This window comes from Myxocyprinus asiaticus, chromosome 20 (genome assembly GCF_019703515.2).
Source record: "Myxocyprinus asiaticus isolate MX2 ecotype Aquarium Trade chromosome 20, UBuf_Myxa_2, whole genome shotgun sequence".
In the NCBI taxonomy this organism is placed as follows: domain Eukaryota; kingdom Metazoa; phylum Chordata; class Actinopteri; order Cypriniformes; family Catostomidae; genus Myxocyprinus; species Myxocyprinus asiaticus.
In genome coordinates, this window is record NC_059363.1 from 32,628,918 (window position 1) to 32,644,381 (window position 15,464).

A 15,464-nucleotide genomic window follows, 5' to 3' on the forward strand; every position below is an offset into this window, starting at 1 on the left:
AGAAATTGTTTTTCGAACATTTTTGAAAAGGCAGAATTTTTATTACGAGTCAGAGTAATCAATTAGTCATAAACGTTTTTAAATCGAAGCAAAATAACAAAAAGCAAGGTTTGTTGGACATAGCATTTGTTTTGTGTAAGTGTTTAAAACAACAACAACAACAACTAATAAATTAAAAACGTTATGAATTACGGGGAAGCCAGTGTTAACAAGACATTGTTCATAGTTGGAATTATTTTATGGAATATCTACATAGTTGGAATTATTTTATGGAATATCTACACGTACAAAATAAATGTGCTATCCAAAATCAACATAACATAAAAAAAATTCTTATCTTTTTAGGAAATTCATTTCATGCACAGAATAAATGTAGCTCTTTAAAATTAATTTACCATAACAGACCATGCGAACGTAAGACCTTTATTTTGACAGACTTAAGCTCCGTCTTGTGCCACATCTGATCACCCATTGGTCAGTTCGCGCAGTAATGTCTGATCACCCATTGGTCAGTTTGCGCAGTGACGTCATCACGTCGTTACGAGTTCTAACGGGCGGACTTTTTCAAAATGGAGGAAAGTCAAACATTTTGGAGGGGGAAACAATTACACCGTCTAGATGGTTTTTTATACGTCACGCTCAAGTCAAAACATCCAATATCCACTGACAAATAAGGATATTTCTGGATTTAACTCAAGAATAATCGGACTGAAGAGACTATGAAGTGAAAATGAGTGTCTCAATCGGTGATAAAATTGAGGTAAGTTTCGGCCGCAAGCCATCCAGCCTCGGGAACTTTTCTATTCGGTACGGTTGTGTGTTAAGTTCCGAAAACCAGCGTAAACGACTCCCTTCGTAAATACCTAGCTCTCTACATTCGTTCGTTGTGCATTTGTTATTTTAAACACGTTTGGCAGAACATTTAAAACCGACCTTAATGTTAAACAGGGATAAAACCTTTCATTAAATGAAAAACACATCCATCATATCACATTTCCTTTCTGTATCAGACACGTATTTGCAACCGCTTGGATCTCTCGCCGTCTGTTCATCCTAAGTGTGACAAAGGTGTTTTGGGAATAGCTAGCATGGAGACTGTTGCTAGGAGACAGGCGGTAGCGTCAGTGTCAGGTAGAGTCGCGGGAGGAGAGCGGGAGAGTGATGAACAGATGTCACTGTCAGATGCAGGTATCTACTGACGCGTCAACAAAGAGTGCACACTGTGTGCAACGGGCTGCTTTTGTGTTGTCGGCTTGATTCACGATCGAAAAAGCTTATGAAAGATGTTGGATGCAATTCATTCATTCCTGCAAAATCTGACTACTGTAGGAAAACGTCCACACGAGGTCGAGGACAGAATTTTTGCCTCATCTGTGGATATTAGAATCGAGGTAGGAGTATTTCACACTGTTGTTTAGGTACAGTGAAATCCTCAAGGGATGAGGGAGATCTCTGGGGACTGGAGTGACCTCTTCAACTGATCTTATTTCAGTTGTGTGTTATTCTGTTAACTAATTCAAACTGAATTCTTTTTTATACTTTAGGACTTCAAAGTTCTCACTTTGCTGGGTAAAGGCTCTTTTGCATGTGTTTACAGAGCCAAATCTGTAAATACAGGCTTGGAAGTGGCCATCAAAATGGTAAGAACATACTTTCTGTTTCAATGTTTTGTTTAACAAGTGGGTAGCTGACCACAGTGGCAGGCTTGTGATTATGCAGCATCTGTTCATTGTGCTCGGTGTGTACTTACAGATTGACAAGAAGGCTATGCACAAAGCAGGCATGGTGCAGAGAGTCATTAATGAGGTGGAGATTCAGTGTCGGTTGAAGCACCCATCAGTTCTTGAGGTGAGCCCTAAAACCTCATGACAGATTTGGATTAATGTTGCCGTTAAACTGATGGACACTAATTCACAATGAAAGTTTTACCTGTTTTTGTTTATTAAATTTTTTTTTTTTTTTTTGCAATGGATGTTAAACAGATTTTCATAATACTTTTAAGTAATGCACAGGGTTCCCACTGTCATGAAAAACCTGAAAATATTAAATAATTTTTATATTGTGATTTATAGGCCTGGAAAAGTCATGGGAATGAGTAAAATCTTTAAAAAAAAAAAAATCTCTGGCTAGAGTTGATTTAGATTTGTTGCTCTTTGTGCTTTTTAATAAGTAAAAGCCTTTCTGATAACATCAGTCTGTCCATTAAAGGGATAGTTCACCCAAAATGAAAATTCTCTCATTATTTACTCACCCTCATGATATCCCAGGTGTGTATGACTTTCTTTCTTCACCAGAACACATTTGAAGAAAAATAGAAAAATATCTTAGCTCAGTAGGTCCTTAAAATGCAAGTGAGTGGAGATTTCTCTTTTGAAACTCCAAAAATCACAGACAGTCAACATAAACGTCATCCATACAACACCAGCTGCTAAATTAATGTCTTCTAAAGTGACACAATTGCTTTTGGCATGAAAAAGATCAATATTTAAGTACTTTTCTTTTTAAAACTCTAAACCATGCTCACGGTCATTAGTGGTACTCACGTGTGATGTAATCACATTGGCATTTGAAACACGTGCATCAGTTTTCATGGCAATTCATTGGTCAAAAGGTGTGGAAAACCTGAAAGCAGTAATGTACATGAGAAAGATACAGACGGATTGGTAATTTGATTATAAAAGAATGGATGCGTCTCAATCAGCTCCCTAGCTCCCTAGCTCCCTATGTCATGAATCAGTAAATCATAAACACAAATTTGGGCACTGGCAAGGGTGTTTACCCACTGAACACTGGGACACTTATGACTCAGTCACCTGCGATACGAGCTCACACATTAAAATACAGCTGGTATTAATCAACAACATCGCTGTATAAATGACACTGTCATGCATTTTTGTTGTAGATATTCAAACATACAGTGTTATTATGAAAAATAAATTACATAATGAAATAAAATATAAAGGGGTGTATTTTTAACCTTCTAAAAACTATTAAGAAAATTGTTTACTTTCATGGTCATAATGGATGAAATCCATTACAAACAACATCTCTTTGAAAGAGAAAATAAGGCTTTACTTCATAGTTTTACACTTTTGCTCATCTTCTAATGACTTGAAAGACTTCAGAAGACATGACGATGTTTCCGGTAAGGGAACATGGTGAGCAGCAATGCTCCTCGGTTTTTACGGTGCATTCCAGGAATTTTTAGGGAGCGAATGTTTCAGTGCCCTGGAACAATTTTGCGATTGTGACAGCCCTAGAAATGGCCGGCTCCCTGATCAGTCCCTTGAGCTAATTGAGATGCACCCAGTACTGATTATTTAATTTAATTATAAGTAGAATACTGTTTTTACAATTTCTGGGCCATTTCAGTTTTTTACTTGCCCGGCAGGCAAGTGACTACATTTTCACTTGCACAAAGAAATACATCTTTGTTTTCTTTCAAAAAATGTAAACAAATTATCCATTATGTTTCTAATCTGCAATATTAGCAAGAAATTTTACAGGCATAATGTTGCTCCTTGACAGCGATACATTTATAAACATATGGAAAACGATTTGCATAAATGCTTCCAAGATTATCACAAGCCATTCTATTTTGACCAAACCACACCTCTTGTTTGCCAGCAAGATAGCGTTACCTTGGGGACATATTTACATCAGCAGAACTTGCAAAACAATACAAAAAAATCAGAGAAAACTAAACCTAAACTAAATGTGGCATTAAAAACATGCACATGATCAACGTACATAAGCTGTAGTGACAATGCAGAACTGGCCCAATAAGGCAAGTGAAAGCTCTTCAACTGGCCCCAAAACTGTGGCCTGGTCCACTGGGCCATCCTTACTGTTGAGTGACAAATTCTTGGAAATTCATTAGCCAAAAAGTGTTGGAAGCCAGTTTGGCATTGACTTGGATTTAAAAATGAATGTAGACTAATCCTCTTTTTTAAACATTTTTTATTTGTATTTTTATTTCCCGACTTAAGCTGTACAATTACTTTGAGGACAGTAATTATGTGTACTTGGTTCTGGAGATGTGTCACAATGGGGAAATGAGCCGCTTCCTGAAAGAAAGGAAGAAACCATTTACAGAGGAAGAGGGTGAGTTTCATTGTTATCAGTGGGATTTAGAGTGAAATTAAATTGAGATATTTGTATGTATATTGTATATGTTGACTTTGTTCTGTTTTAACAACAGCAAGGCACTTCATGCATCAGATTGTGAAGGGCATGCTGTACCTCCACACTCATGGAATCATGCACAGAGATCTGACCCTTTCCAACCTCCTGCTCACCAGCAGTATGAACATTAAAATCGCAGACTTCGGCCTGGCAACACAGATCAAGCTACCCAGTGAGAAGCACTTCACCATGTGCGGCACACCGAACTACATTTCTCCCGAAGTGGCCACACGCAGCGCTCACGGCCTTGAGTCTGATGTTTGGTCACTTGGCTGTATGTTTTACGCCTTCCTCACGGGCAGACCTCCCTTTGACACAGACACAGTGAAACACACCCTCAATAAGGTGGTGCTGGGAGAGTATCAGATGCCCACGCACATTTCGGAAGAAGCTCAGGATCTGATTCAGCAACTGTTGCAGAGGAACCCCGCCCTCAGGCCTAGCCTCACAGCTGTGCTAGACCACCCCTTTATGACCCAGACGGGGCCCACTGCAAGCAAAGACTGTGGGAGCAGTGAAGGAGGGTCTATAGACAGCGGTATAGCCACCATATCCACTGCATCCAACACCACCAGCAACAGCAGTGGCAGTCGGCTACAGAGGAAAGCCAGGCAGGTGATTGGACAGCCCTTACCCAATCGCATGGCACCCATCCCCAGCCCCTCCCATCATTCCACCAGCTCCAGTTTCAGGAGTGGGCAAGATTGGCAGCTGAATTCACAAGATGATTTATCCAGAACGGGCTGTGGGCGAGTTACCCTGGGTGCTGACAGTGGAAGGCCTCATTCTCGCTACCTGAGACGAGCTCATTCGTCAGATCGATCTGGCGCTGGGTTTAGCCACACTCGACAGGAGGCGGAGCTAGAGAGATGTCACTCAGAAGAGATGCTTCCAGGGTCTGGTCGGTTGTTCCCACCCACCTCCAGTTATAGAGAAATGCCTCATAGCTACTCCGAGCATAGGCGTCTCCCCTCTCCACCTGTCAAACAGCCTGCAAAGTAAGAGGCAGTGGGATTCTGTACAAAATATCTGGAGAATTTAGTAATGCATCATGTGCTTGTGCCATGTTAGCACAATTTAGCATTATTAAAGAACATTTTTGTAATCATTTTATGTTTTCTCTTTTTCAGTCCAGGATCTTCTTTCTCTACATCAAAACTTCCTACGAGACCACAAATATCTGACTCTCAAACACAGCCTTGGTTCAGCAATGATGGTATCATTCATTCTTGTTTAATAGACAGTCTTACAGTTTAGTAAAGGAATAGTTCATGCCCAAAAAATAAAACATTTGCAATTTACCCACCTTCATGTTGTTCAGAGATGCTAGGCGTAGGGTCTGTTCCAAAACCTAGTGAGTGTCCTCCGGAGGCAGCATTTTAAGACATCATAGGCACGCTCCCGACGCAAAGGCTGTTCCAAAAGTTAGGTATCTTAATTATGCTGCCTAAGATACCTACATTTTGGCCAAATTTTAAGGTAGCATTGTATGTATCCTTCCCCGGGTAGGTGAACCCAGAATGCACTGTGATGAGCTTGGTGGAAAAATAAATCCAAGATGGCGGTCGAAGCGAGAGAAATTTTGATTATAATTATACTTATAATCAATTCAATACTGAAAAGTATAGATAAATAATTTAATATGATACAAAACCAGCTGTTTTACCCAAAGTGTGTGTGTGCTGTGCGTAGTCATGCTTATTAGAGGATCGCATTGTTTCTCCTGCGTCACCTGTATTTAAATCAGTTGCAAGTCGAGTCTCGCGTGCGCTGTGCGTGACGAGCACTATTTGAATGGAGCTGACGCCTATGTAGAGCATCCCAAATCGCTCTCTTATAAGGCACCATTTCAGTAAGGATGCTGTCATAGAAGACAGCTGCCCATGAAGGCAGGAGACAGCAAGGCAGCTCACTGGAACAGACCCATAATGTCCAAGCTGCTCTTTTCCGTACAATGAGAATGGATGGTGGTTCACACTGCTAACCTCAGAAAAAGATTTAGTACCATAAAACAACTTGTGTGCTATATTCCAAGTCTTCCAAAGTCAAATGATAACTGCTTCATTGATGTTAAACCTGGCACAACGGGTCATGAGACACCATGTTTCCCACCATGCAGAGGGAGTTTTAGCCAATAATGAACTAAAGGGGTCATGACATGAGGAATCAAATTTTCCTTGATTTTTTTAACATATAAGATGTTATTGTACTATAAAAACATACTGTACGTTTCAGAACTCAAAACTTCCTTCTCACTGCAAAAAGAGCATTTGTTGAAACCAAGTTGCAAAAACTCATTCTCTACTTCCTCCAAATTGTAGACATTTGCATCTGACAGCCTCCACAACAACACCTCAACATCTACTTTACCTTATCACTACCATAGCCCCGCCCAGTAGTGGTGAGCAGAGAGCAGGTCAGTCAAGAGCAGAGAGCCAATCATAACAGTGGGCATTTACTGTCAATTCTTAAAGGAGAAGCAGCACCAAAACTTTTCTGACAGAGGGTCAGAATGAGGGTGGAGAATTATCATGTTTTACAAATATAGCAAAAAACTGTGCAAAAATGTTTTACTAATATTATAAGTGAACCTCAAGGAACATACAGTGTTTAAATAATAAAAAGGCACATCATGACCACCTTAAACTTTGTGTTGTTTCCAACACAATGCTATTATATGGCTTCTAAAGACTTTGAATATAGCACACAAGTCATATGAACAGTATAAATAATCAACCACTTTCATTGTATGAAAAAGAGCAGAATGAGCATTCTGTAAAGTGTCTCCTTTTGTGTGCCATAGAAGAAGAAAAAAGTCAAATGGGTTTTGAGCAACATGAGGCTGAGTAAATGATGATGAAATCTTCCTTTTTGGGTGAACTATTCCTTTAATATAACCTAAAGCATACATAATGAGACATTTTAAATCTTTTAAACCCTTTTACCTTTAGGACCTTTTAAGAGGCCAGCAGACCTGAGCAGTCACAGCAGCAGTGGGAGCTTTCACACCGGACAGGGGCCAGTAGGAACTCAAACCTCCTGCAGTGACAAACTCGGCAACCTTCACTCCCAGCAGCAACCCAAACTGTTCCCAGGGCCCTGCAGGGACAACAGGCTTGCATCAGGCCACGAATCAGAACCTCAGTTTTTGGGTCCACCCTTCTCCAAAGGCAAAGCAAACCTAGAGAAGGAAAAGGCATGCCCTAAGAAGAGCTTCCCACCGCTCTGTGCTGCCAGACTCAAGCCCATTAGACAAAAGACCAAAAACGCTGTAGTAAGTGAAGCCACTTTTTTCCCTCTTTATCCCAGCTCTATCACAGACTGCAGTTACAATGTAGTGTAGCTGGAACATATGTAGCCATTTCACTTTGTAAGTAATGAAGAAATGATAGTTGAAGACCATCAAATATCAGCTCATTCAAAAACATGACTTGAGATTTAAAATAATCTGGGTTTTCTTTAAGTCAGAATGTAAACAGAAATGCGTACAAGACATGCACAAATTAAATAAGCTGCCTGAACGCAGGTAAAGGTGTTTACATGCATCTGTGTGTGCTGATTATAAAGTTTATGACCTTTCCCTGATAGAACTGTTTTAGGCATTTAGATGGCCTTACATGGCATGAAGCATAATCGGTATAAGATTGTGCCTGTAAATACTTCAAGTGATGCAAGATATATTCCTTTCCTCCTCAGGTGAGTATCCTGGACACAGGAGAGGTGTGTATGGAGCTGCTGAAAGGACATGGAGCTCAGGAGAGAGTCAAAGAGGTGCTAAGGATCTCCTGTGATGGATCCATGGTGAGGAACTACTCCTTTATTAATGTAATATAGAGTAATTAATGTAATACAGATGCAAGATGATGGAAGTTAACATGCTGTTGCAACTGTGTTGTTAGGTTACAGTTTACCAGCCCAATGAAGGTAAAGGCTTCCCTGTGCTAGACCATCCACCCTCACCACCTGAAGACATTCTCATCTGCAGCTATGAGGATTTACCAGGTACATTGGCTTGACCATATTTGAGCTATTCACAATTATATAACTGCATTTCCATGATCATTAGAGAATTGCAATCATGCTTAACATTTGTTTTCACAGAAAACTACTGGAAGAAGTATCAGTATGCCACCAAATTTGTCCAGTTGGTGAAATCAAAGACCCCCAAAGTCACTTTGTACACAAAGTTTGCCAAGTGCATGTTGATGGAGAACTCTCCTAACGCAGACCTGGAGGTGTGCTTTTATGATGGTGAGTAGCACAAGTGCAGTAGTTACATCTCAAGCAAAAGAATCTATGTGGTGCAGAGTGTTTCTTTGGTTTCAAAGGAACAGTTTAGCCAAAAATGAAAATTCTACAAAGAAAAATTAATTGCTAATATGGAATAAAATGGAAATAATAGTCTATAAAATTCAAGCGTTAGATATAAGTCTTCTGAAGCCATACAATAACATTGTGTGAGGAACAGTTGAAGCTCCTTGGCGTTCATGAGAAAAGTAACTAGTACTGGGTAAAAATATATTTTTTTAATTTCTTTTTTTATGCATCGCTATCTTTATTTGAACGATCTCTATATGATTCTTAATTCCCAAGATTGATCTTTATCCATTCTGCAATGTGAGTAAATCACTTGCATATGAGACCAAATTTTGTGCTTTGCAACTTAAAATGTCTGTGATTAGCCACTGGCTGGTAAATGTTCAGATTTCACTCACCAGTGATTGAGTAGTATATTGGCTAAGAAGTTGAGCACCCTTTCACTGCGTAAAGTTTGATTTGACTCGTTCCGTGTGTCAGAAGACGAGATTTACACAATCCATTGGTCACTGAATAATGTCTCTTTTAATACCTTCTCTTCAGTCAATTGTTATAAAAACAAACAAACATTTAATTCTAATCACGCATAGCACAGATGAGGTAAAGAAGCTATTCAAGTCCTCTCTTGTTAACGTGCTCATTTACAGATGGCCTTTACAGAACGGATGGTTTTCTTAAAGAGACAGTACTGATTTTAAGCGCAGGTTCTACAAATCAATGCAAATACTTGTAAATACTATAAATTATGCATTGAACATAACAAAATATAGCATATGTAATATAATATCATATTTATTGATGGAATAGATGGATTTTTAATTTTGTTTTTTTAAATGTGACCAAAATTTGGAAAAACAAATACAATTTAATTTCTAAAATTAACATTTTTGAAGCATACCTACTGTAGTTAAAAGGTCCACTGTATAATTTACAGCATTAGCTGGGAGATAATTTCTTTCATATGTAAGCAACATTATACATGTACATTAAAATTGTAATATACCCATATGAGTTGATATAGAATCTGAATTAAAATTTAATCTAATCAAGAGCTTGTGAATCAGAATCGAATCAGGAAATCTGTATTAATACCCAGCCCTAACTATGTCTGATTCATGAACAAATAATTATTTTGAGTTGAATTTGACTCAATGTTCTGGTCACAGTAGTTAACAACTCTGGAGGGAAAGATTATCAGATTCCATTGGTCGGTGAAACAAATAGTCCCGGCCCAAACTCACACCATTGTTTGAGCCAGAACAAAGAGAGTAATGTTGAATGTGCCACAGCATTTAACATTTTTCAATGTTAATTTTCAATGCCAAGCTACAAATGGGTTACTTACAGTTGTCTCTGTACATTAAACTGGGATAAAGTATTTTTAACATAAAATTCTTTAACCTAATGTGTTTTGAGTTAGGTTAATAGATCAAGTAAACAATTTAAACAAATCATTTTCATGAATGCCACAGTACATGCATTGGTGTGTAAAAATTAGTTTTTGTAATTTCCTTGGTGTAGGTGCAAAAACCCATAAGACGAGTGATCAGGTACGTGTGGTGGAGAAGAATGGGAAGTCGTACACGATGAAGGGTGACGTTGGGCTGAGCGGACTGAGCCCTGACTGCAGACTCTACATAGAGCTTTCTGAGGAGGTACTGCGCTACAACATCTGTTCAACTGTCAATAAAGCTGATGTCTGCCTTTTGAAAAGAGGATTTTACATTTTAAAGAATGAATCAAATTAATTTTTTCTGCTTTTTAATAGGTTCACATTTGAAGCTTGCATGTTTTTATTAGGACTCTCAGATATCAGGCGGTACTGCTCGCTACATTGTTCTTATACTTGTACTTGCGATTCTTGTAGACAAAGAATCAAAGCTTTATGCATTTGCGTTTCTCTCAGGGTCACCGGATGTGTCTGTCTTTGGAAGCGGCCATCACTGCTGAAGAGCAGCGTAGCGCTAAAAACACTCCATTCTTTCCCATCACTATTGGCAGGTGAGGCTTGTTTTGTGAAAACCCAAAATATCATTCACTTGCATAAGTAGATATGTTCTACTGAGCACAAGTGTTCACATTGTCACTTTTCAGGCAGTTCAGCCATGTTAAAGGTGACATGATCACATAACACTTGTGGTTCTCACCTCTGCTGTCTTATACTTTTTTCTGTTTGTCCATCAGGAGACTCACTAATCCAGCTGTTCCAGCCCCTCAACCTCAGTGTTCCTCTGATTTGAGTCCAGCTGCACCTGCTGAGGTCGCTCAGGTGAGCCTGAGTCCTCCACAGCCACCCCACATCACACCATCAGTACGTCATGCATGGCTATTAACTCCACACAAAACACATGCACAATTTACACATTCTATTATTGCAGAGCTCAGTAATGTTCAGAAATGGTTTTATTTATTAACAGTGCCTTATTTGTCATTACCTTTAGATGATTTCCTACACTGGATCTGACTTCACCACAGCTAGCATGGCTAAAGTCAGCTCACCCCAACTGGCCAAAGATGAACGCGCCATTAACCCAGGAAAGGTGCTCAAGTCCATCTTTGTGCCGAACATTGGCTGGGCCTCTCAGGTAAATAGTTTGACTTACAGTGTAGGATATGAAATAGGATATAATGACTTTTACTAGAATTATTTCCTTACCTCTTTTATTTCTTGTCATACTCAAAGCCATTCTTAAAGGAATATTACAGGTTAAGTACAAGTTAAGCTCTACTGACAGCATCTGTGGCATACTGTTGATTACCATAAAATTATTTTGTCTTGTAATTAGGGGTGGGCAATAAACCGGTAGAAATTTGGCAACCGATATACAGTACTGTGCAAAAGTTTTAGGCACTTTCAAACTTTCAAAGTGAGGATTTCTTAAAAAATTAATGACATAAATAGTTTTCATTATACAATTAATGTCATACAAAGTCCAGTAAACAGGAAAAAAAGCTAAATCAATATTTGGTGTGAACACTTTTGCCTTTAAAACAGCACCAATTCTCCTACTTACACCTGGACACAGTTTTTCTTGGTTGTTGACAGATAGGATGTTCCTAGCTTCTTGGAGAATTCACCACAGTTCTTCTGTCTATTTCGGCTGTCTCAATTGCTTCTGTCTCTATGTAATCTCAGACAGACATGATGTTCAGAGGGGGACTCTGTGAGGGCAATGCTCTCTGTTGCAGGGCTCCCTGTTCTTCTATTCTATTCTATTTGCAAAAGTAATGTTTGGGAGTATAAAATGTATATTTCCTATTGACACACTAAAGTAGCAGATATAAATAACCATCTTAAGACAAATGTTTTTGTGAAACATCTTATGTGCCTAAGACTTTTGCACAGTACTATACATTTTGGATTATCGTCTGTATTACAGTTAAGAAAAACTGCCACTGCATGGCAAGAAATGTGCACTTCATTCTATTCACGTAACGTACACGGTACACATTCTGTCGGAGAAATGGAGGAGGAAGGCGTAGCGGCTTTATGTGAGACTGAGAAAATTGAAGAAACAGGGTTTTTCAGGTACTGACAATTTTTCAGTGGCCGCCCAAGCAAATTTCGGGCCACCGAAACAAATTCAATGACATTAATCTCATGTTCTGAATATGCTTCTCATCAGACACACGCAGCTGTATTTTACTTGATTTTCACACACGCTATCTCTGAAGCATGAAAGTGTGCGCGAGTCCAGCAGGCTTCCAGATTGGGCTCCACAGAAACCTGCGCTACTCAACCCAGTTTCTCTCTGTCACGGCACAAACATCAATACTTGCGTGACCCATTTGAATTCTTCTGGGTTGTTTTTTTTTTACCTTAAAGCGCTATGGAGGGAGTCAAACATCTCAAATGGCGAGAGAGCCCGATATTATAACCAACACTGTCGAGGAAAAGAGCTAAACAATGCGTCATGCAGATTTTTTAAACAACACATCATCACCCTTAATAAAATTCAGTTTGAATGGTGTTTAGATATTAGAAAACAAACTGGCTTTGCTTTCAGATATTCAAATATTGTCTACAGAGATGACTTAAACCATTAAGAGCCTAATGAAGTGTTTTAGAATAATAATCCTAGTCGACAACATCAGTCTGAAATGTGAAATTTAGCATTGTGGTTAGTTTGATTACCACTTTTTGAATACCACCAGTTCCAAATAAAGAGAAAATTATATAAGAGGAAGTAATTATAATTTATAAAGTATTGAATTCAATTAATGGATTTTTCAAAAATAGGCATTATAATATGGATATTTAATATATAAACAAATTTTGATAGATTTTTTTTGTTGTTGAAAAAATGTACTATATCGTGATATATAATTTGTGATGATGTGATATAAGATTTTGGTTGTATCGCACACCCCTACTTGTAACTCAGTTTGTAAAAGGCAGATACTATTTGCACCCATATTTAAATACTAACATACAGTATATGGGCATCACTGCAGTCTGTTTATTGTGTTTATTTAGAGTCCCATAGACACACTACATTAACCCCTAACCCTGACCTTACCTTAGAAAAAATAACCTTAGTTTTACTAAAGTAACCAGTTTCACGAGGGTATTTTTTGTAAATTTGCAGTAACCACAAAATTAACCATGGTTACTACATTACTGTACTAACACCATGGTTAATTGCATAAAAACCAAAAAACATGGTTACTACAGTATTAGTAATACAGTGATGCAATCTACGCACAATCGATGCCGAGCCGCGGGAACGAGTGTGAACGACAGACCCCGCTTCTGGATCAAACACTTCTCTGCACTCCCCGACATTCACCGTGACCTAATCACAGCGATGAAATCAACATTTATATTCATTTTTATATATTATTTTAAGTAGTATTAAAGGAAATATTAATAGTGGAAACAGGCAGTTGGATGGGAAAAAGAGTGGGACAAAACGTGGATTCGAACCGCGGTTGCTAGGACAACAGTGCACAATCACACGTTGTCTTTACACCCCATGCCACTGCAGCGACAAATAGTGGTTCGTTTGTCGTATATTTCTGTGGTTCCACCAGATTATTGGAGTGCAAATAGCTGCACTGTGTGGAAGATGCTGTTTACACAGGGGTGCAAATAGACACACTGTTTGTAAAAACAAACAAATTAATGTGTACAGAAATGCATTGACAGTAGAAGTCTATGGGGAACCATTGTACACTTGCCCGATAGACTTCCATTGTAAGTGCATACCTGTCAGCAAATTTTTTTAGTTTGTTTTTACAAACCGTTGTTTGAAATTTGTGGTATGAGTATCAATGATTTTGATGTATTTAACAGGGAATATTTCTTTGACTGTCCAGTATTACACATATCATATGAATCCCAATCAGTCAAAGCTCTTTATGATTATTTGTAGCATACTAGAGTGTTAGCAATTAATCATTTTATATTGTATGTGTTTTAGTTAACAAGTGGTGAGGTTTGGGTTCAGTTTAATGATGGATCCCAGCTGATGGTCCAAGTTGGCGTTTCTTGCATCACTTTTACGTCACCTGATGGACACATCACCAGGTAAAACACCTCATAAATGATTTTTTTTTTTTTTTTTGAAAACATGAAATGGTATTCACAGCATATTAAACCTTCATAATGTAATGTTTTCCAGAGTGGAACAAAATATACAGGGAAATAATGTAGTGTAGGACTTTATTTTATACATAAGGATACATTTTGGATTGTGAGAAATGAGCTATGACATATTTGGTTGAATGTAGGATTCTGGTTCCATAACAATTCCATGAATGATTCGTCTAGTTATTCTGAGAAAGAAAGATTACTGGTTCTCAATTCCCAACCCTATTTCAGATAAAGTTTCAATAATTGAATTATGAATTACAACTATGAAAATAAACATTTAGAAAGACACAAAATAAAAAAACTGTAAACTGGGTGAAGTTTTATTTCTTTTTTGGGGGATTTGCGACTGCTCTTCATTCTCATGATGTCTGTTTCCTCAAAGGTATAAAGAGAATGAGAAGTTACCAGAGCTGGTCAAAGAGAAGTTGCATTGTCTCTCCACCATACTAGGGCTCTTGGCCAGCCCTTCCGCCAGACACTGAGGAGCACGAATCACGCTAAACAAACAGTGTTCATGTGACCTGTGGCCTCTCAGAAGCACTTCTGTTTTTTTAACATCAGATTAAATTCATGAAAATGCTTTGAGTGTTTGTAAATACATTTTTTTAACCTTTGTACATATAGTCCCAAAGATTATGAGAATTATATATATTTTTATGTTGTACATAATGGGTTTTCTGTCTTCGTCTTGTGTATATAGATGTGGTGCCTGGATTTCTTTTCTACCAGTTGAGTTGAATCCTCAGTGCTTCAATGAAATGTTAAATGTACAAACATATAAGCATTAAACATCTACTGTCTGGTGTATATTATTGCTGGGTTTTTTTTTTTTTTTTGTCTCTTTGTGCTTTATTTAGCACATGTGGATGGGATTTAACAAAGAATTTAACTGAAAATGTCATTGATAATGATATAAAATGAAATGAAAGTATAAATGAGTGGATCTCACAAAACTGTCAAGAAATACCCAGTTTACATTTTACCCCAAAATCTAAAGAAAAGAAAAAAAAAAAAAAATACATTTTGCATAAATACGAAGCCTTTATATGGAACCATTGTTACTGTTTTTTTTTTTTCAATGTGGCATTAAGAAAATTTAGTTTGTAACGAATTCATGCTGATTTAAATATATACAGTATGTTCAAGAATTAGTTTCATACATATTCAGGCATAGGCATTCATCGCAAGAAAATAAAAGACCTTGGATCTATTTTAGGGTGAGGAAAATATTTTAACATATTAAACCATTTTGTATACAATAATACTTTTTACAAATCCTAATTTACTACATATTTCCTATATGAGATTAGATTTATTTATTTTTTTACTTTCGCATTCCCATAAATAAGACCTACAAAAAAAAAAC

At 37.9% G+C, this 15,464-nt stretch overlaps 1 protein-coding gene across 2 annotated transcripts; it reads left to right on the plus strand.

Annotated features, from left to right (window-relative positions):
- The first annotated feature begins 563 nt into the window (after positions 1–563).
- LOC127411309 (serine/threonine-protein kinase PLK4) lies at positions 564–14,896 on the plus strand. Of its 2 annotated transcripts, none has more exons than XM_051646794.1 (16): positions 564–760; positions 1,545–1,640; positions 1,753–1,848; positions 3,990–4,104; positions 4,202–5,183; positions 5,316–5,401; positions 7,137–7,459; positions 7,882–7,986; positions 8,085–8,187; positions 8,287–8,436; positions 10,024–10,157; positions 10,409–10,503; positions 10,687–10,813; positions 10,944–11,087; positions 13,926–14,032; positions 14,481–14,896. In XM_051646794.1, exons 1-16 carry the CDS (start codon positions 731–733, stop codon positions 14,578–14,580), a joined length of 2,793 nt encoding a protein of 930 aa, XP_051502754.1. In that variant the 5' UTR covers positions 564–730; the 3' UTR covers positions 14,581–14,896. The 2 variants fall into 2 exon arrangements, with proteins under 2 accessions (XP_051502754.1, XP_051502755.1); XM_051646795.1 differs by having other exon boundaries at positions 10,687–10,771.
- Positions 14,897–15,464: the final 568 nt, after the last annotated feature.